A 17,074-nucleotide genomic window follows, 5' to 3' on the forward strand; every position below is an offset into this window, starting at 1 on the left:
AAAAAACAACTACAGCTAAAGGCTATTTGACTTTTCTTTCATATACTGATGGAGTCGTGCTAAACGTGAACCATATTTAGCATCATGTGCTTAAAATGACAAATTTGAAATTACAAACAAACTAAAATTGTTTGATGATTAGCGCCCAGATTCACTGTAAATGGTTTGGTAAATTTTACAGGAAGTGCATTTTCCTTGCTTCAGCCAATCACTACAGTGTCGACTTTGTCAACCTCTATCAGCTTGTCACAAAATCTTTTGAGTGGGAAGACATCAGTTGTGCAAGAGAAGGCTGAGGTAACACAATGATCGGAAGACTGGTTTCTTTGATTCTTCTAAGTACACTGAGTGAGTTTACTTCTTCTACACTGCCAAATGTATCATTGTAAAAAATATAAAACAAGATATATATTAGGCTTTGTAATATTCTACATTCTAACTGTTACTGTTTGTCTCTTTTCTTTAGCTGTGACTGAAATGAATGAGGTTCCTCAGCAGATCTCTGTAACCGTGGCTAAACTTGGAGATAATGTGACTCTGACATGTAAAATCCCTAGGGATGATGTTGGGTTGTCTTACTGGTATAAGCTGAATTATGGATATATGGTTCAAACAGTTGATAATAGAAATTTTGAAAAAATATTATTTCAAATTAACAACTCAAGATTCAGTGCCACAAAAGTGGGTAACGTGCTTTCTCTTACCATAAGAAATGTAAGCAAAGAAGATGAAGCAACATACTTCTGTCAAGCAGGATCAGTATACAGTATTACCTTTATTAATGGCACAATTGTGGCAGTGAATGGTAAAGTATATTCATTTGGTTGTCTTTGATAAGGGAGGGTCGAACCCTAAACAACTACAGTGAATTTCTTGTCTTTTTCTAATTCCTACAGATCCTAAAACCCAGCATAGATTGTTCACAGTAAAACAAACTTCAGATGTGAATTCAGTCCATCTGGGAGATACAATGACTCTGCAGTGTTCGCTCCTCTCTGAGAACAAAGATGACACAGATCAGTGTCCAGATGAAGACAAAGTGCACTGGTTTAATAAAGGTGCATCAGAATCCCATCCAGGCGTCATTTACCACGGCAGTCTCAGAAGTAAAGAGGACGGGAGATGTGACTACAGTCTGTCCAAAACTGTAACAAACTCATCTGATGCTGGGACGTACTACTGTGCTGTGGCGACATGTGGACAGATCCTGTTTGGTGAAGGAACTGAAGTGGAGATAGGTATGTTTTTAAAGTATTATTTTAATATTTGCTTATCTGTACTAGTTGTTCCTGATTCCTGATGATTTGTGTGTGAATAAGCAAGAGATATTCTCAGGCCTTTAATAATTTTATACTTTGACCATTGGTAAGCAAACTGTTACTGGATGCATAAAAATTAACATCCAAATTAACTTTTATGATAATTTTTTACTGAGATACTGCATACCTTGGAGATTGAGTTAATTTAAACCATCTATATGAAATGTTATTACTGTGGATTAACTGAGTGAGTAATGTACAGTATTATACTATTATATAATCGAACGTTAATTGTCTGCTGGGATGTTTTCTCATTCCAGAGGAGTTCCCGCTCGTTACTGTGCTTGGGGCACTGCTGACCTGCTCTGTGCTTCTGAATTTTGCACTGATTCTCTCCAGAAAAAAAATCCAACCTCGTAAACACTGTGAAGGTAAATTAATCACATGTATAACATACTGTGTACATATAATTAATATCAATAATTAATATATATATTAATAATTAATAATTATTAATAATCAGTAATTATTAATAATTTATATGAATACAAAGTTTCCTTATTTTATTTTTTACTAAACTCAGTAAAAAAATTTCCTGTTTCCTGTTCTTAGCTGACAGGCGTGGTACTCAGTGTGGTCGATATTACTTAAAATTGTTGCATTAACTATTGATTCATGTGCTCACACGTGGCCAGAGGATAACAGTAAAAAAGTCAATTAAATGCAGAGCCATTACCATGGTACAACATTAAAAGCTAACACAAATACCAGGCATTATTTATACAAAAGAATATCTTCAAATATTGTAAAAATGGTGCCTTGTTGGTTTCCTGGCAGTAATGATGATATCGCCCTATAACGTATTTCTACAATCTCAAAAGATTTGTTCTTGATTCTGCCAGACAAGCACTTAAAATAAATAAATTCACTGCTAACCTTTTCTTTTTATGAACAGGAAAAGTAGAAGTCTTTACTGATGTCAAACAGGAAAAATCACCTGGGGATCAAATGAGTAACGAGGTACACACACACACACACACACACACACACACACACACACACACACACACACACACACACACACTATGCGATGTTCTCTCTTTGTGTATTTATTATTTTCAATTTTTTATATTTTTGTTAATAATTTACAGGAAGGTGAAGAAGCAGGACTGAACTATGTGGCTCTGGATTTCCCCTCAAGAAAATCTTCAAGATGGAAGAGTAAGAAGGAGTCATCAGAGAGCACCATATACTCTGGCATCAGAGAGGGCCAGTAAAAGGCAGATTTAAGGCTGATGCAGATGCCATTCCTCTGGGTAGATGAAAAAGGAAATTACAATGACAAAAGACAGATTCTTTTGTAAGACGGATTCTTTTAACAACCTTTATGAAGATATTCTGTCAGGATTCAGGATTAGAGAGGTAAAATGGGGAACAACCATTAAGATACTTAAAGACAAATGGATTCATAAATGAACTGGAAGCCAGTGAAGCCAGGTTTTTGGACCAATTTTGTGTTCTCCATTCTTTAAGCAGCGGTTTGAGCACCGTTTAAGCACCGGCACCGTTTCAAAAGTACCAATATGGTACTGGTATCGGATAAAACCTAAACGATACCCATCCCTAGCAGTAAGTGATTCTTTATTTAAGTTTTGCTCACTAAAATACCTCAATCATGTATGTTTCCCCTTATCTGAAGTATCACATGGACATATGGCCTTCTGGAAGAGTACATGAGCAGAAATATCACCATAACCCAATATTCATTCTTAACTTAAGGCTAGAATACAGAATACAGTTTTGCTTACTGCAACTGCTGCATGCACTTTTCATGATTTGGAGAAGCAAAGCATGAAATGGACACAGTGGACCGGTGTGTCTGTTACACTAGTTCCACCAAACATAGCGCTGGTACTTCCGAAAGGGCACACTCAACTTTTATTGTAAGAACAACAGAAGCTAAATAAAGGAGAAAAAAGGGCATCTCACAGAGCAGAGAACTCAACAATACACAATATACTTGCAAGGTAAATATTCCAGACTCAAGCTCAGTAGCATTATCTTGCTAATAAACCACAGTAGTTTTACCTCTCGGAGCCCTCCGTGTTGGTTTCCTGTGTGCAACCTGTATTGGGCAGTCCACTGTTTCTTTGAAATTATGGACTCATGTACCAGTGTGAAGTGAGTGGTACTGCACATTTGAACCTGGGTGGGCAGCCCTGTACTGTACTGGCATGAAATGTGGGTCACATGGATACCAGTAGGTAACCCCAGATCTACATTGTGGGCATCCTGTGGGTATGATGCCGGCATGTGGTGATGCCCATTCTGGGCCCACACCATACCACAGAATGGTCAAAATCTAGGTGTGGGCTGCCCTACTGACTTGTGTGGATGGCCCCATGTGGGCCCACAGTAGATGAGTGGGGCATGTTGGTCTGCCCGCAGCGCCTAGATATGAGCACATAGGGGGCATATTTCCTGGGTAATAGGTAGAGTTCAGTAGACATGCTTTATTGGATTTAGGCACATTTAGGGACTATGTGCCTAAATATGCACTCACAGGCTTTATCTCGTGCTCAGCAGACTCATTATATACCTTGCATGTGTATAACGGTGTTTTAAATGAATGGATTGAGTCTGCAACATAAGCATGTTAAGGATGTTTAAATATTACACTTGTCATAGCTGTGGCGTTTCTGTGAAAACCCTAAAAGGTTATTTAAACATCATCAAGGCCTATACAAAATGAGGCACCAAAGTGCCTGTTGTTACAATGTTACAAGTCTCACATGTGTGTGTGTTTTTCCCCCCCAGGGATCATTTATAGAGCAATATGATTTTTTTTGTATTTAACTAGCAAGTAACTAGCAGGTTGCCTGCTGTCAGTCTTTCCCTGATTAAAAAAATGTGTTAACCCACTCTTTTCAATCTGCATGGTATTGGGTTATTAACACAGCTCATATTAATGGATGCTGGCATCTCATGCCACGCCCATGCAGCCTGTTTCTTAAAATTTGGCCAAAAATGTACACATGTGATCTGCTGGAGGTCATTTTATGTGACTGGCAGTGTTTGTGATCTTTTTTCTTGCCCAAAGATGCAGATACTGATGCAGATACTGATCCTGTGGCCGGGATGATGCACTTCTACAGCCCTCTCCTCCTGCCCTCTTGAGTCTCTGCTGAGAGATACAGCAAGCCTTCTGGCAATGGCACATCCCATGTTATCAGTAGTGACAAAACAGTAGCAAAGACCAAAACTAGAACAAAAGGAGGGATAAACAGAACAATGGTCTTTGACCACCTTTCGGGCATTATACTTCGAATCTCAGCTGCACCTGTAGTCAGGTGAATATGTATTGAAATGCAATTTTGCAAGTACCCAAATATAATAATAGACAGATTTTCTGTATTTTGATTATGAAAAATTTCAGTAATATTTAGGTGACGGTAAATTTCAGTTATTTTAAGCCATCTGGCAACCCAGCTACTATAAATTTTCCCACTTGAATTTCATTTGAGGAGAATGAGAAACAAACGTCATGACAAAAATCTTAAATGTTCACAATTTTATTAACAGAACTTAGAATAAACAAACAATAAACACCTTAAATCCTCTAAATGTCAAACACAAGCTTTTAGGATTTACATCACCAACCAAAAATGTCCGTCATTCAATTAAATTGATAAAGTGACAAATTAATATTTGTATGGCATTTCATGCAATATTTTTTAAAATTAGATTTAAGTAATAATTAACATTTCCACTTTATACAAAACATAGTGTAGTAACATTTTTGTCTTCTATAATCACTAGGGCATTGGAAAAGAATTACACAACTCACCAGCAGGTGGCAGCAGAGCATCTTTTGGGCCTACAATTCTTCTTCTTAATAGGAAGTTAAATGATTTCAGTTTACTTCCAAAAGACAATAAGACTGAAACTGTAGCAAAAGTTTTTGTAGTAATAGCAGGACTACATATGGCCTTACTTTGTGTTTGACTTTTTACTCTGGAATGTAGTCATGAAAGGGGCTTGACCATAGTAACGTCAACCATTTACAAGAGAAAAATGTGCAATTAGTGTTCATTTTAAAAATAAACATACTGGGAAATTGGTGGGCTCATGCAACACAGCATCACATTCACTTTGTGGTCATCAAACAAGATTTTTAATGATCAGAGTTTCAATGATCGACCTGCGTGTTTGCACTGAGTTGATTTAACTTACGCAAAACTTAAAAATAAGTAGCTTGTAAATGATTCATTTATACAGGATTCTTTGGTTGTAGTTGATGTTTCACATGCAGCAGCATGAACAATGAATGGAAAATTAAGCAGTGATGTGGTTGTGTGGTGTGAATCCACAGAAGGCTTTTTTTTCTCGTTTTTCATTTTTAGTTTCTGAACTTTTCCCACTTTGTTTTTTTAACGGCAGCAGTTCATATACATAGCATTTACACATTTGTACTGTAAAATACAACAGTTGTGCTGTGAGAATTTCTATTGCAGAAATGTGGTTATCATGATTTTTTGTTTTGAAAAGCTGTGCTACTTAGTCACCTGGTACATTTTAATGTTTGTTCAAAGTGAAAGTGGCAGAGAAAGCTGATCTTCCCCTCACATGCCTCTTTTTCTTACCTTTATGCATTGTGCCAATAAATAATGAGCTCATAGTAAACTCATCACAATGGCTGAAAAAGGGAACTGTGTCCCTTGTCATCATTATTTCGAAGCTAATAACATCAAAATTGATGTAATGAAGCATTTAAATAGAAAAACGTTGCTGCTGTTCTCCAGTGCATCTGTCATATCATCCCCATGCTTTTGCACCTTCTTAGTATCATATATGAGTTTTCATTTAGTGCAGCTCATTCTCATCCCCAGACTATCCAATAAGTATCACTTTTTCGAAGCTACTAATGTGGCTAATTTACATACAACGTGTCCTTTGACGTGCGTGCTGTAATGAATATTTGTCAGGCAGAGTAGAAATGAAGATGAAAAGGGAGAAGAAAAAAGTGAAAAACACAAACTTCTAGGTCACCACACCTTAATCAAATGATTAGTTCATCACCAGGCCTCGGGAGAACTTCAAGAAATATTGAGAAGCTAATCTAGTGATGGATCAATGACACATCTAACTGACTCTCCAGGCCTGGAGTTAGCCACCCCTGTCCAAATTGAACCAATCCTGACTATCACCCCTCCAGCCTTCTAATGAGGACTCTACAGATTTGTTAAACGTGGGTGTTGTCAGGGGCCAGCAAATCTCTGACAGGAGAGTCAATGTACTAGCACTGAAAGACATGCAGCAGGAATACAGCAAATAATGCTGACAAAGCAACATTACACAACGTGGACTGGGTTATGTGATGGCTCTTAAGATTGCTTTTAGTCCCCCATACCTGCCTCATAAGAAACCAGACAATATTCATCCTCGTTTCTAATATGTCTTTTCTTTTTTCCTCTCTCCACAATTTTACGCAAGTAAAGGTCACAACAAGGTCCGCAAACCTCATTAAATGGTGAAAGAGTTTAACTCTCAGAAGTTTACCGAAATTAATTTTTTTTAACTTAAGCACACTTGTAGTTGTTCAGGTTTAGAGTAATTCGTTTTGGCCTTATAATAATCAAGGCCATATCCAGGAAGGCTGAAAACTGAAATCTGTCTAACGGTTTAAGCTAAAAATAGCCTGGGGAGGCTTCTTGTCAACGAGTTACATATCCTGTCGATACCAAATATCATGTGCGTTCTGAGTAAACAGGATTGGCGGGGTGTCGGCAGCAGAGAAGTAGCCAGCCGCAGCTTGCATCTCACAGTTCGCCTGCCACATGTGGCTTTGCTTGTTCTTTCACAGCCACTGACGAATACGTAGCAACATTCTTTGAAAGACAAACATGCAAAACGTTTGCTGTGATTTGGCACAGGTGCAGGTGCACTGGTGCTACAACATGTGCATCTAATGAGTGCAATGTTCATTGTTTCCATACATAAATGTTTCTGGGTTTGGTCTTCTGATAATCTTTCAGTTATCAGAAGTATGCAGCAATACTTTTAAGAACTTCTCTGTAAAGGTATTAGAATGTGCATAAATATTAATTTAACTGTCTAGTAAAGCCTATTAAATTGTTATAATAATACTTTCCTCTGCAGCAATCTCGTGTTGCATCTGTCCCCTCAATTTTAATAGTGCTTAGTTTTCACACAGTCACTCTCATATTTACCCCTAATACACTGAGCTGCACCCATACATGCATCCAGCAGACCACTTTTCACACAGATAAGTAGGGAGGGGGGCCGGCGGATTTTTTTTACACCCCCAATTTCCTACACCTATCTGGGGCTGGGGTCATACATGCCAACCCTCCCGATTTTTCCGGGAGAATCACGAATTTCAGTGCCCCTCCTGAAAATCTCTGGGAGCCACCGTTCTCCCAGATTTCTCCTGATTTTCCACCCGGACAACAAAATTGAAAAACTATATCCCAGAATTCATAGCGTGGCCAGCCAATCCCAGCTTCCAACAATGGCGGCAGCGACTTCGTTTTAATGTTGCTCTTATTGCTCTTTCTGTGTCACAAAATAAACTTTTAGCAGATTTTCAGGCGAGAATGAACCTGTGTAAACTTCAAGTATCTGAGCCGGCGAGAACAGCGAACTCCCGGCACATCGGCCCCGCAGTCTTTCTCTACTCAGGTTAAACCTGATATATAAGTAACTTAGATCATCTAAAATGTGATTGTTTGACTTTTTTCCGTGTTTTATTTGTTCCTGAGTAAATCGTTTTGGCTGAGATCAAAGTTATTAGATTAGATTAGATTAAATAAAACTTCATTAATCCCTCGGGAGGGTTTTCACACAGCTGAATAAACGTCAAACAGAAAACTGATTAAACAGAAGTGTGAGATGGTCGAGGATTTACGCCAGTGTCCTGTTATATTTAGATAGCAAGGAGCAGGCGGCAGAGTTTCCCTCCACCGAGAGAGCTCGTGATGTACAATCACTCACTTCCGGCCTACCTGGCTTTCAGAGGTCCTCAGGTGGATGCAGCGTCTGAATTTCGACAGCCCCGGCTGGGGGACAGTAATGACGGTGACAATTTACTTACTTTAAATAAATAATTTTAAATAATTAAACAATGTGAAATTGAAGTTTTTTTGTATTTGTATATTTGAATGTCCCCCTAATTCTGAAGTGTCAAGGTTGGCAAGTATGGTTGGGGTTGGCTGTTGATTTGGAGGGATTTTAACTACATCCCGGGGACACGGCTGACTCTCCGTCAGTACTTCAGAGGGTGGCGTAGTTTGTGTGTTTGTGTGTGTGTGGCTAGGCCTGGTTCTGGGGCTTACTGAGCCTTAGTCCCTCTGGGAAATTGTAAGAGTACTAGGATTCCCCTCCCTGCTGCTCCTCACTGGTTGTTGCCCCCCCACTACCTGTGCTAACATCTCTTTCACATGGACGGACACACACACGTGCACACACACGTGCACACATGTGCACACACACATGCGCATACACACACACAAAGAGCAATTGCAATGTTTATTTGTGTCCCTTCCTTTGTCTTGTCTTTCAGGTGCTGTGTATTGTTTGAGTTTGTTACAGCTGTTACAGTTGCTGCATCAGTTGGAGACCCAGCATACCTCCCTGTTTCATCGCACCCCCTTTCTTTTCTTGTCCTCTGCTTTGTTCTCATGCTGTTCACTCCCTGTCTGCGTCATCATAATAGCCACACAGATAATAATATGAATAATACAATCAAAGATATAAAGTTGATCCTACAGAGAGTCCAAGGTGCTCCTCTTAGGAAAGAAAATGTGTTTGGCACAACAAAGCTTTCAGACCGTGATACTGCAGGACAGGAAAAAGAAACAACAAAAAAAACCCCAAAAAACATTAAAACCAAAACTGTCTGATGCCCAGGGAGGGAAATGAGACAGACATAGAGACAGTAAAGATAATTTAGTTATCTGGCAGAGTGTAGTGTTAATTTGCTTTTGAACTGTAATAGTCTTTAACCTAGCATGCTTTCCTAATCAGCAAATAGCTAGTTTTAACATCAGTTAAAGTGCAGCGGCATTAGCATTAGTATTGCCCAGTCCATAAGGCAATTGTGGCTATAACAGGTACTTTTTTTAGTATCTACCCCACTGGGGTTTCAAGCAATTCGATAATGTAACGTCCACAGACTTCATGCAGCTGACTGGCAGATCACCCAATGTCACTCAATGAGTTGTGACAATCAGCCGCTATTTATTTTAAACTTGGCAACGAGGAGAAAGGCTACAAACAACTGCAAGCTTGAGAAAAAGCCACAGACCAAGCAGCAGGTATATCACTGACTTCACATCCTCCTTTGTTGTGGGGTTTTTGTAGCATACTAATTACATCATGGGCCGCCTGGCGCTATTGCCATACGTCATTAGCTGGGTCCGGGTCCAAACTCCGCTTCAGGTCGCAAAGTCAAAGACACATTGCGGCGTCAGTGAGAGTTTAAAAACTGTCTAAATTATTTCATGATCAGTCTGGCTGCTCTACAATTAAGTTTAACATCCAGGCATCCACGAAAAACAGGATTTCTGAAATGTAATGGAGTTATCTCACTAATTGTGCAGTATTATCCTAATATATTAATATTAGGATTAGGGAATCCTAATATTTATCTTATTTTACATTATGTTGCTTTGATAATGTAAAAGAGTCAGGGGGAATAATTTTGTCGTATATTTTGTTTTGGTTTACATAACAATACATACAACAACAAATAAAGTGTTTAGCCCAGCTCTGTTTGCATAGCACACAGGGAAAGTGTCATATCACAGTTCATGAGATAAGAGGATTACAATCTGCTCTGAAGTGGCAAGGCTCACCAACCAGCAAACGTACAGTGACCTTTAATCATCAAAGCACCTGATCTGCTTTTTGCACCAAGGAAGAACTACTGTATCATATGGTAATTGTGTTGATCTGTTGATTTTGTATTTAGTCACTATGTGGTGCAGCTTTTGAATGATCAGATTACAAATTACAGGCTACAAAAAGATTAACACACTTGCAAAAGAGAAAAGAATTTGAAATATTTTATATATATATGGTGAAAACCCCCCAAACAAAAATACAAACAAAAATATTTAACCACACTTTACCACACAATTTAAAGTCTTACCATTTCCTGAAATTTAGGTGCAAAAAACAAAACAAACAAAACAAAAAGTTAATTTAATGGGAGAAAATGACCACTAATCTCTTTTTTCCTATTTTAATTTTTTAATTATATTTTTAGTGTTAAAAAAAGCATCTAAGTTAAAACAGAAGTCTATGCACCACAACAAAGACTCTTGTTCAGTAGGTTTCAGTTCACTACATAGTTATTTGTGAGTGGGAGTCCAGTAAACTTTGCACGGGACAGCTAATTTGGTGCATCTGCACTGACAATAGTCTCAAGATAGTTACTTCTGTAAAAACATTCTTTGGACAGTTGAAACCACAATCAGCTACCAGAATGTTGGTAAGGAAAAAGTATGAATAGGGCTGATCCAGAAGAATGTTCCAAAGCATAGCACATCATTTATAAAACATGGCTTGAGCGTGCATGGCTCCCAGGATTGATGATGAGACACAGGGCAGAAGCAGCCAAATGAATTCTGTCACAGCTTCAGGTCTTCCAGGAAGGGTTTTCACAAGGTTTAGGAATGTGTTCATGGGAATTTTTGACCATTCTTCCATATGTTACGTTAGACTCCGCCCTGCATGCTAAAGTTACTCCATGATGTTGAAGTCATGACTCTTTGCAGGCCAGTCAACGTCTTTCACACCAAACTCACTCATCTATCTTTATGGACCTTGCTCTGTCATATAGCAACAGGAAAGGGGCCATCCCCAAACTGTTCTCACAAAGTTGGCAGCATGAAATTGCCCAAAATGTCTTTTTATGCTGAAGTATTAAGAATTTCTTCCACTGGAACTAAAGGGCCGGGCTCACTTCCTGAAAAATAATGCCATACCATAACTCCCCCTTACATGGCGTACCACTTCATGGTGGAGTTGCTGTCATTCCTATTTGCTTCCGCTTTGTTATAATACCACTCACAGTTGACTGTGAACCATTTAGTAACAAATGTGACGTCCTATCACCAATGTTCCCTCTAATGTTTCATGTGTCTGAGCGAACGCACAAACTCCCTTGGACCACTGTGAGCGACAGCAGACGTGTGCACTGTGGTCACGCCAGCATCGGATCCATCCAAGTTACATGTTTATTAAAATAATCAAATTACAGCATTTACATCTATGTTAGACTACTTTTAATTAGCCCACTTACAATGAAAAAAAAAATCTAGTTCCTGTCCTGTGTAGCATGTTAACACTATTGGAAGTAAAAATAACTTGAACTCCAATTTTGAAAACACAACTTTATTTTTTTTCTTTTTTTTAAATGAAGCTCTGACTTGTATTATGAGTCTGTGGTCTGGGAGAGAGTCTGTAACTCTCTGTCTGCAAAATACAGGATATAATGACCAATGTTGGGCAATTAATTATATAGTTACTTCTTCAAAAAAGTAACTGAGTTTTGCAAACAACAAAGTATTTTGCAGCTGTTTACCTAAAAATGCAGCCAAGGCGTTTTTTTAACAAACATTTCAAACTATTTACAGAACAATCAGCTGTTCTGCATCAAATCTGATGCCACACAAATTATTTGTGCCGCTCCACAAAATAATTTCTGTCCACTATGAGATGAAGGAGAACAACAGCTTGATACCTGCAGGCCTGACAGCAGCAGATGTGTCACTGCTGTAACACCTGTAACACTCAGCAGGCGCCTCATTGTTCTGACACACAACAACAAAACTATTACTTCTATGACTACACTACACACTAACTACACACTAACTACACACTAACTACACAAGATTTGCGCTAAACGTCGCAAATCTCTCACATCTCAAACACGCCACTACTAAAACTTCCTCCCTCCCTAAACAACAAATGCCATGTTTTGATTGGTCGACATGGTACATTTTTCGACCAATAGGAAAGGGTGGGTTCTTTTAATTTTGTTTTTTCTCACAGGCTTTCGAGCCTTTTTTTTCTTATAAAACGTTTCTTCCTGCAGTAAATATAAACAACGACAGTATTCAGGAAGAAAAACAAACATTGCAGATATTTTATCATAACTCTGGTTTTACGTGGCCGATCAACACAATTTAAAAACTGGTATAAAGTCCACACTTTGTCCGTCAGTTGTTCCGTCTGTCCTGCTCACATCTCCAGTGGTTGTACACGTTGTCATTAACGTGGCTTCACTCCACATCAGCCGCTTTGCTCGCTAAAACACCGGTGTCTGCACATAAGGACGCTGTCATAGCCTGACAACGACGTTGATTAGCTGCGTATATACGAATGTGAATCGCATCATTGGCTGGACTGTGGGATAAGGTGGCCTCGTTGTAATCAGCCAGTCACTGACTGACTCACACTGCAAAACAGAATTGTTAAAGTATTAATTTTAATTTCAATTCAGGTTAGATATTTTTTGTGCGCAACGCAGTGTTTTTCTGCGCAGACACCGTGCCAGCAGTGCGCAATTGCGCACGTGCGCAGCTTAGAGGGAACATTGCCTATCAGGATACCACGCTGGAGTTCACTGAGCTGTTCAAAGCAAGCTGTTCTTTTATAAACGCTTGTAGAAGCAATTCTTATTTGTTTGTTTGTTTGTTTATTTATTTGTTTTTGACCAAAAGAACAAAATTCAGTCATTATACATACACTGTAAAATATAAGCTTTAGAAATACAGCCACTGTTTTAAGGATATCTTTCTGTCTTTTAACCACCAATTGGATTTTACTATTTACCCTTCAGAGATATGTGTGTAAAACAAATAATGTGATGGCAGAAAATAACCAATATATTTAAAAACCAATTTCAATTCAATCTTTACAGTGTACATAATTGCAACTAAGTTAAAACAGAAGCCTTGAAAATACTGAAAGTATGTCATAACAGAACCCCTCACCACAACAAAGACTCCTGTTCAGTAGGTTTCAGTTCACTACATATTTGTTAGTGGGAGTCCAGTAAACTTTGGTTGCACAAGGCAGCTAGTCAAAGGAGCTTGCAAAGAAAAGCGTCTGGACTTCTTTAAGTTGCTTGAAGACGTTTCACCTCTCATCCGAGAAGCTTCTTCAGTTCTAAGGTCAAATGGTGGAGAGTCCCAGATATAAACCTAGTGGGAGTGACCCCCCACAGAGGGACAAAAGGACCCCCTGATGACTCTCCACCATTTGACCTTAGAACTGAAGAAGCTTCTCGGATGAGAGGTGAAACGTCTTCAAGCAACTTAAAGAAGTCCAGACGCTTTTCTTTGCAAGCTCCTTTGACTACGATGACCTGGATGACTGAGAACCTTCACAGACACAAGGCAGCTAATTTAGTGCATCTGCACTGACAACAGTCTCAAGATAGTTATTGTAAACAAATTTGAATCCAGTGATACATGTGCTTCCAGTTTTTAAAAGAGAAAAATTCCATAGGTTGGAGGGGTGGTAGAGATGTAATTCATTCAGAAACAGCAGTTAAACTTAACTATGGAGACACCATGCAATGCCTTTTTATACTACTTTTATACTTATTTTTTTGGCGAGTGTTTGGGTGGGTTTATGCAAGAATAACCTAACCCTATAACTTGCTAGTGTTATAGAAAGATCATAACTTGTGATATATGAGAAGTCATGTGTGTTCTTGAGACTTAAGCTAAGTAAAAGTCATTCTAACTTGAGCGAAACAAAAGGACAATTTATGCCCATGTAAATATACAGATAAATTACTATTTCATGGTTTGCCAATAGACTAAGGCAGCATGGAGGGAAATAAAATCAGGGTTTGCTAGAACATAAAATTTTTCCTGTCCAGTTGATAGAAAGATTAATAATTCACACATATAGGGGACACACTAAGGCTGGACCATGTGAATGAGACACATAGTTGCAGGAAGCATCCAGTAGATCTACAGAGATAAGTTGAGAAAGTGCTTACATACATTTTTGATCCCAAAAGAAACAAAAGTAACCATTAAAAAGCCCTCTTATTGCATTATTGTATAAAAGGAGTACTGATATCCTTCTGTTTCAGCTCATGTTTGGCTGTTTCAAGTATGCATGTAAAATAAATTAAATTTTAAAAAAAGACTAAAACCAAATTTATTCTTCAGTGGGGGAAGAAACTGCCTAATAAAGAACTACTTTAATGTTTTGTTCAACTTTGTGTAGTATTTTGGATGCCTCAGAAAGCAGCTATCCAGATGAGTGGATAGCTGCTTGTAGTGAATTCAAAGAACCACAGATTTACAGGTTACAGAGGGTTTGTTAGTTTGCAGACTATTTACAGACAGAAAAATAAGACTCTGCTTTTTTCTGCTTTTTTGGGCAATGACCAATGAACATATTATTATTAACTTTGTTTGAAAATACTTTTACTTATTATCTATTTGTTTTCTGTGACGTTCTTCAGATTATCGTTTTAAAATCACAACACCAAATTTTAAGTACATACATTGTAGCTATGTGAAATGGGGATTGCTTTGCTTGTATTATGGAAAATATGAGTTGCACCATGCACTTGCTGCAGTCAAGTACTTGTGTAGTGACCTCATTTAAACTCCCCCCCCCCCACAATCATTTCTCACCTCTCAGAGAATTGCTCAATGTGCTGTGGCTTCTTCAACTGTAAGTAGTTTCTTATTACATCATATCAGATTAACAAAAAACATTTTTGGTCACTGATGTTTAAGGGTATCAGCCTCTGAAACAACTGTTCACCGTATTGATATAATTTGCTGTATAGTTTTACTTTCACACTTTCACTTTGACCAGAAATAGAATCAGAATACAGGTTTTTGTTGTTGCTGCTGTTTTGTTTTTAGAATCATGAGCAAGACTTTTAACAGTGATCAGAATATTTTCATGCTTTTAGCAATGTTGAAAGTTTTCTGATCACATTTGAAATTTTACCACACTGTAAAAGTATGATTGTTTTTTTTAAACTCACACATTCTTTAATAACTGAAGATAACCAGAAAAACCCAACAGATTAAACATGCATTGATCTATGCATTGCATTTAAAATAATTATTTGAAACCTTTTACCAAAATGTTGGGATGTAGATGCATAAAGTATTGTTCTGTAACTTGTAAATCGGTAAAATCCTGATACAAGTACAATCCCAAGAAATTCTGTTTTGCTTCTTTTGACTTTCATTTTTTTCTCTCCAGTACCTTTACTCTCCAGGCTGTCTTCCACTGCCTCCCTACCTTCACGGTAAATAATGTTTAAATATCACAGTCTATGGAGACTCCTGCCTGGTTTTATCTGTCCACCAGTCAATCACCATTAAAAACAAGAAAGGGCTAAGAGCTGATCCCTGTTGTATTAAAATGTACTTTGATCTATCTACAGTGTTGGGAAGGTTACTTTTAAAATGTATTCCAGTACAGATTACAGATTACATGCCCCAAAATGTATTCTGTAACGTATTCCGTTACGTTACTCAATGACAGTAACGTATTCTGAATACTTTGGATTACTTAATATATTATCATGCTTTTTACAACTACGTGAATGTCCTATTGCTGTGATCTATTACTTTTACTGAAGGTCCGAACCGTAGTAAAGGGGCTCTGGCTAATATGTCGGGTTCCGTGTCGGGCTGAAAAATAGCTTTACTTTGTTGTGTGGGTCAACTTTTCTTGCGAGAGACAGAGAGAGGCGTTGAAAGGCTCCAACGGAACTTGTTGTTTCAGAGGAAAACACGAACACGGTGTACAGTCGAGTCTTAATAGCTTACTTACAACTGGGCTCGTCAGGCTCTCTTCTTGGCTGCAGTGGTTATTATTATATTTACATGCTTCCAGCTCCCATTTTTGCTCGATGACAACTCGTACCTTTCCACTCCCCTTTTTCTCCCTCCTCGCGCTCACAGACACATAACGTGTATGGCAGTCCATTCTCCCTGCAGCACGGACTACACTGCCCATGATGCTACATTCTTTAAAGCAGTAGCATTCTGTCTATTAGCTTAGCACAACAACAACAACGACAACAACAAAAAGGCGCTCTCTCACCCAGGAAACACGCAGAGCGAGAGCGTCACCCTGTAACCATGGCAACCGTAACGCTGCCGCCTGGAACAACAGAACGTAGCTGTCACACAAAACCCAAACAGTCCTGACCCGCGACAATATGAAACAGGAAAGTACCGCAGTGTAATCCATTTATTTCAACAAAGTAACTGTATTCTGAATACCACCTTTTTAAACGGTAACTGTAACGGAATACAGTTACTCATATTTTGTATTTTAAATACGTAACGGCGGCACATGTATTCCGTTACTCCCCAACACTGTCTATACATCTACGTTTGTAAGATTTTCTTCTAAATATCGGAATGTTTTTCTTCCAGATTCCTTGCTAGCTTGATTATGACTTTGACTGGAAAAAACAAGACACAAATCAGTTTGTGTGCAGTCAAAACAAAACTGCAGCACTTGAGTCGTGCGCCACTAGATTATACTGGCCATCACATAAATAAGTGTGCAGTCTGTGAACACTGAAAACTTTATTCTTTTAATTCATACTTTGACCTATGCTGCCTGGTTATAAGTATAGAAATTAGTTGTTATTGTTATTCTTCAGTTATACAAGATTAATAAAAGCAATGACCAATGAAAGTTATTCCTGCAGAATCAGCAGCGACAACAACCTGTGTAGATTCACTGTAAATGGTTTGAATTTTACAGGAAGTACATTTTCT

General features: G+C 38.4%; 1 protein-coding gene across 1 annotated transcript; it reads left to right on the forward strand.

The window, feature by feature from the left end:
* The first annotated feature begins 305 nt into the window (after positions 1-305).
* LOC146581488 (uncharacterized) lies at positions 306-3,705 on the forward strand. The gene is made up of 6 exons (XM_085246519.1): positions 306-348; positions 467-805; positions 897-1,238; positions 1,580-1,690; positions 2,215-2,279; positions 2,411-3,705. Exons 1-6 carry the CDS (start codon positions 306-308, stop codon positions 2,534-2,536), a joined length of 1,026 nt encoding a protein of 341 aa, XP_085102645.1. The 3' UTR covers positions 2,537-3,705.
* Positions 3,706-17,074: the final 13,369 nt, after the last annotated feature.

Source organism: Mchenga conophoros, linkage group LG2 (genome assembly GCF_057382185.1).
Source record: "Mchenga conophoros isolate Kocher_MC1m ecotype Shallow Benthic linkage group LG2, M_conophoros_male_GT1.1, whole genome shotgun sequence".
NCBI classification, from domain to species: domain Eukaryota; kingdom Metazoa; phylum Chordata; class Actinopteri; order Cichliformes; family Cichlidae; genus Mchenga; species Mchenga conophoros.

Excerpts from the sequence above, each read along its gene's own strand:
- LOC146581488 (XM_085246519.1), top strand. The coding sequence starts at position 306 with ATGATCGGAAGACTGGTTTCTTTGATTCTTCTAAGTACACTGA. Across the intron at positions 1,239-1,579 it reads AGGAACTGAAGTGGAGATAG|AGGAGTTCCCGCTCGTTACT; the intron begins GTATGTTTTTAA and ends TTCTCATTCCAG. Across the intron at positions 1,691-2,214 it reads ACCTCGTAAACACTGTGAAG|GAAAAGTAGAAGTCTTTACT; the intron begins GTAAATTAATCA and ends TTTTATGAACAG.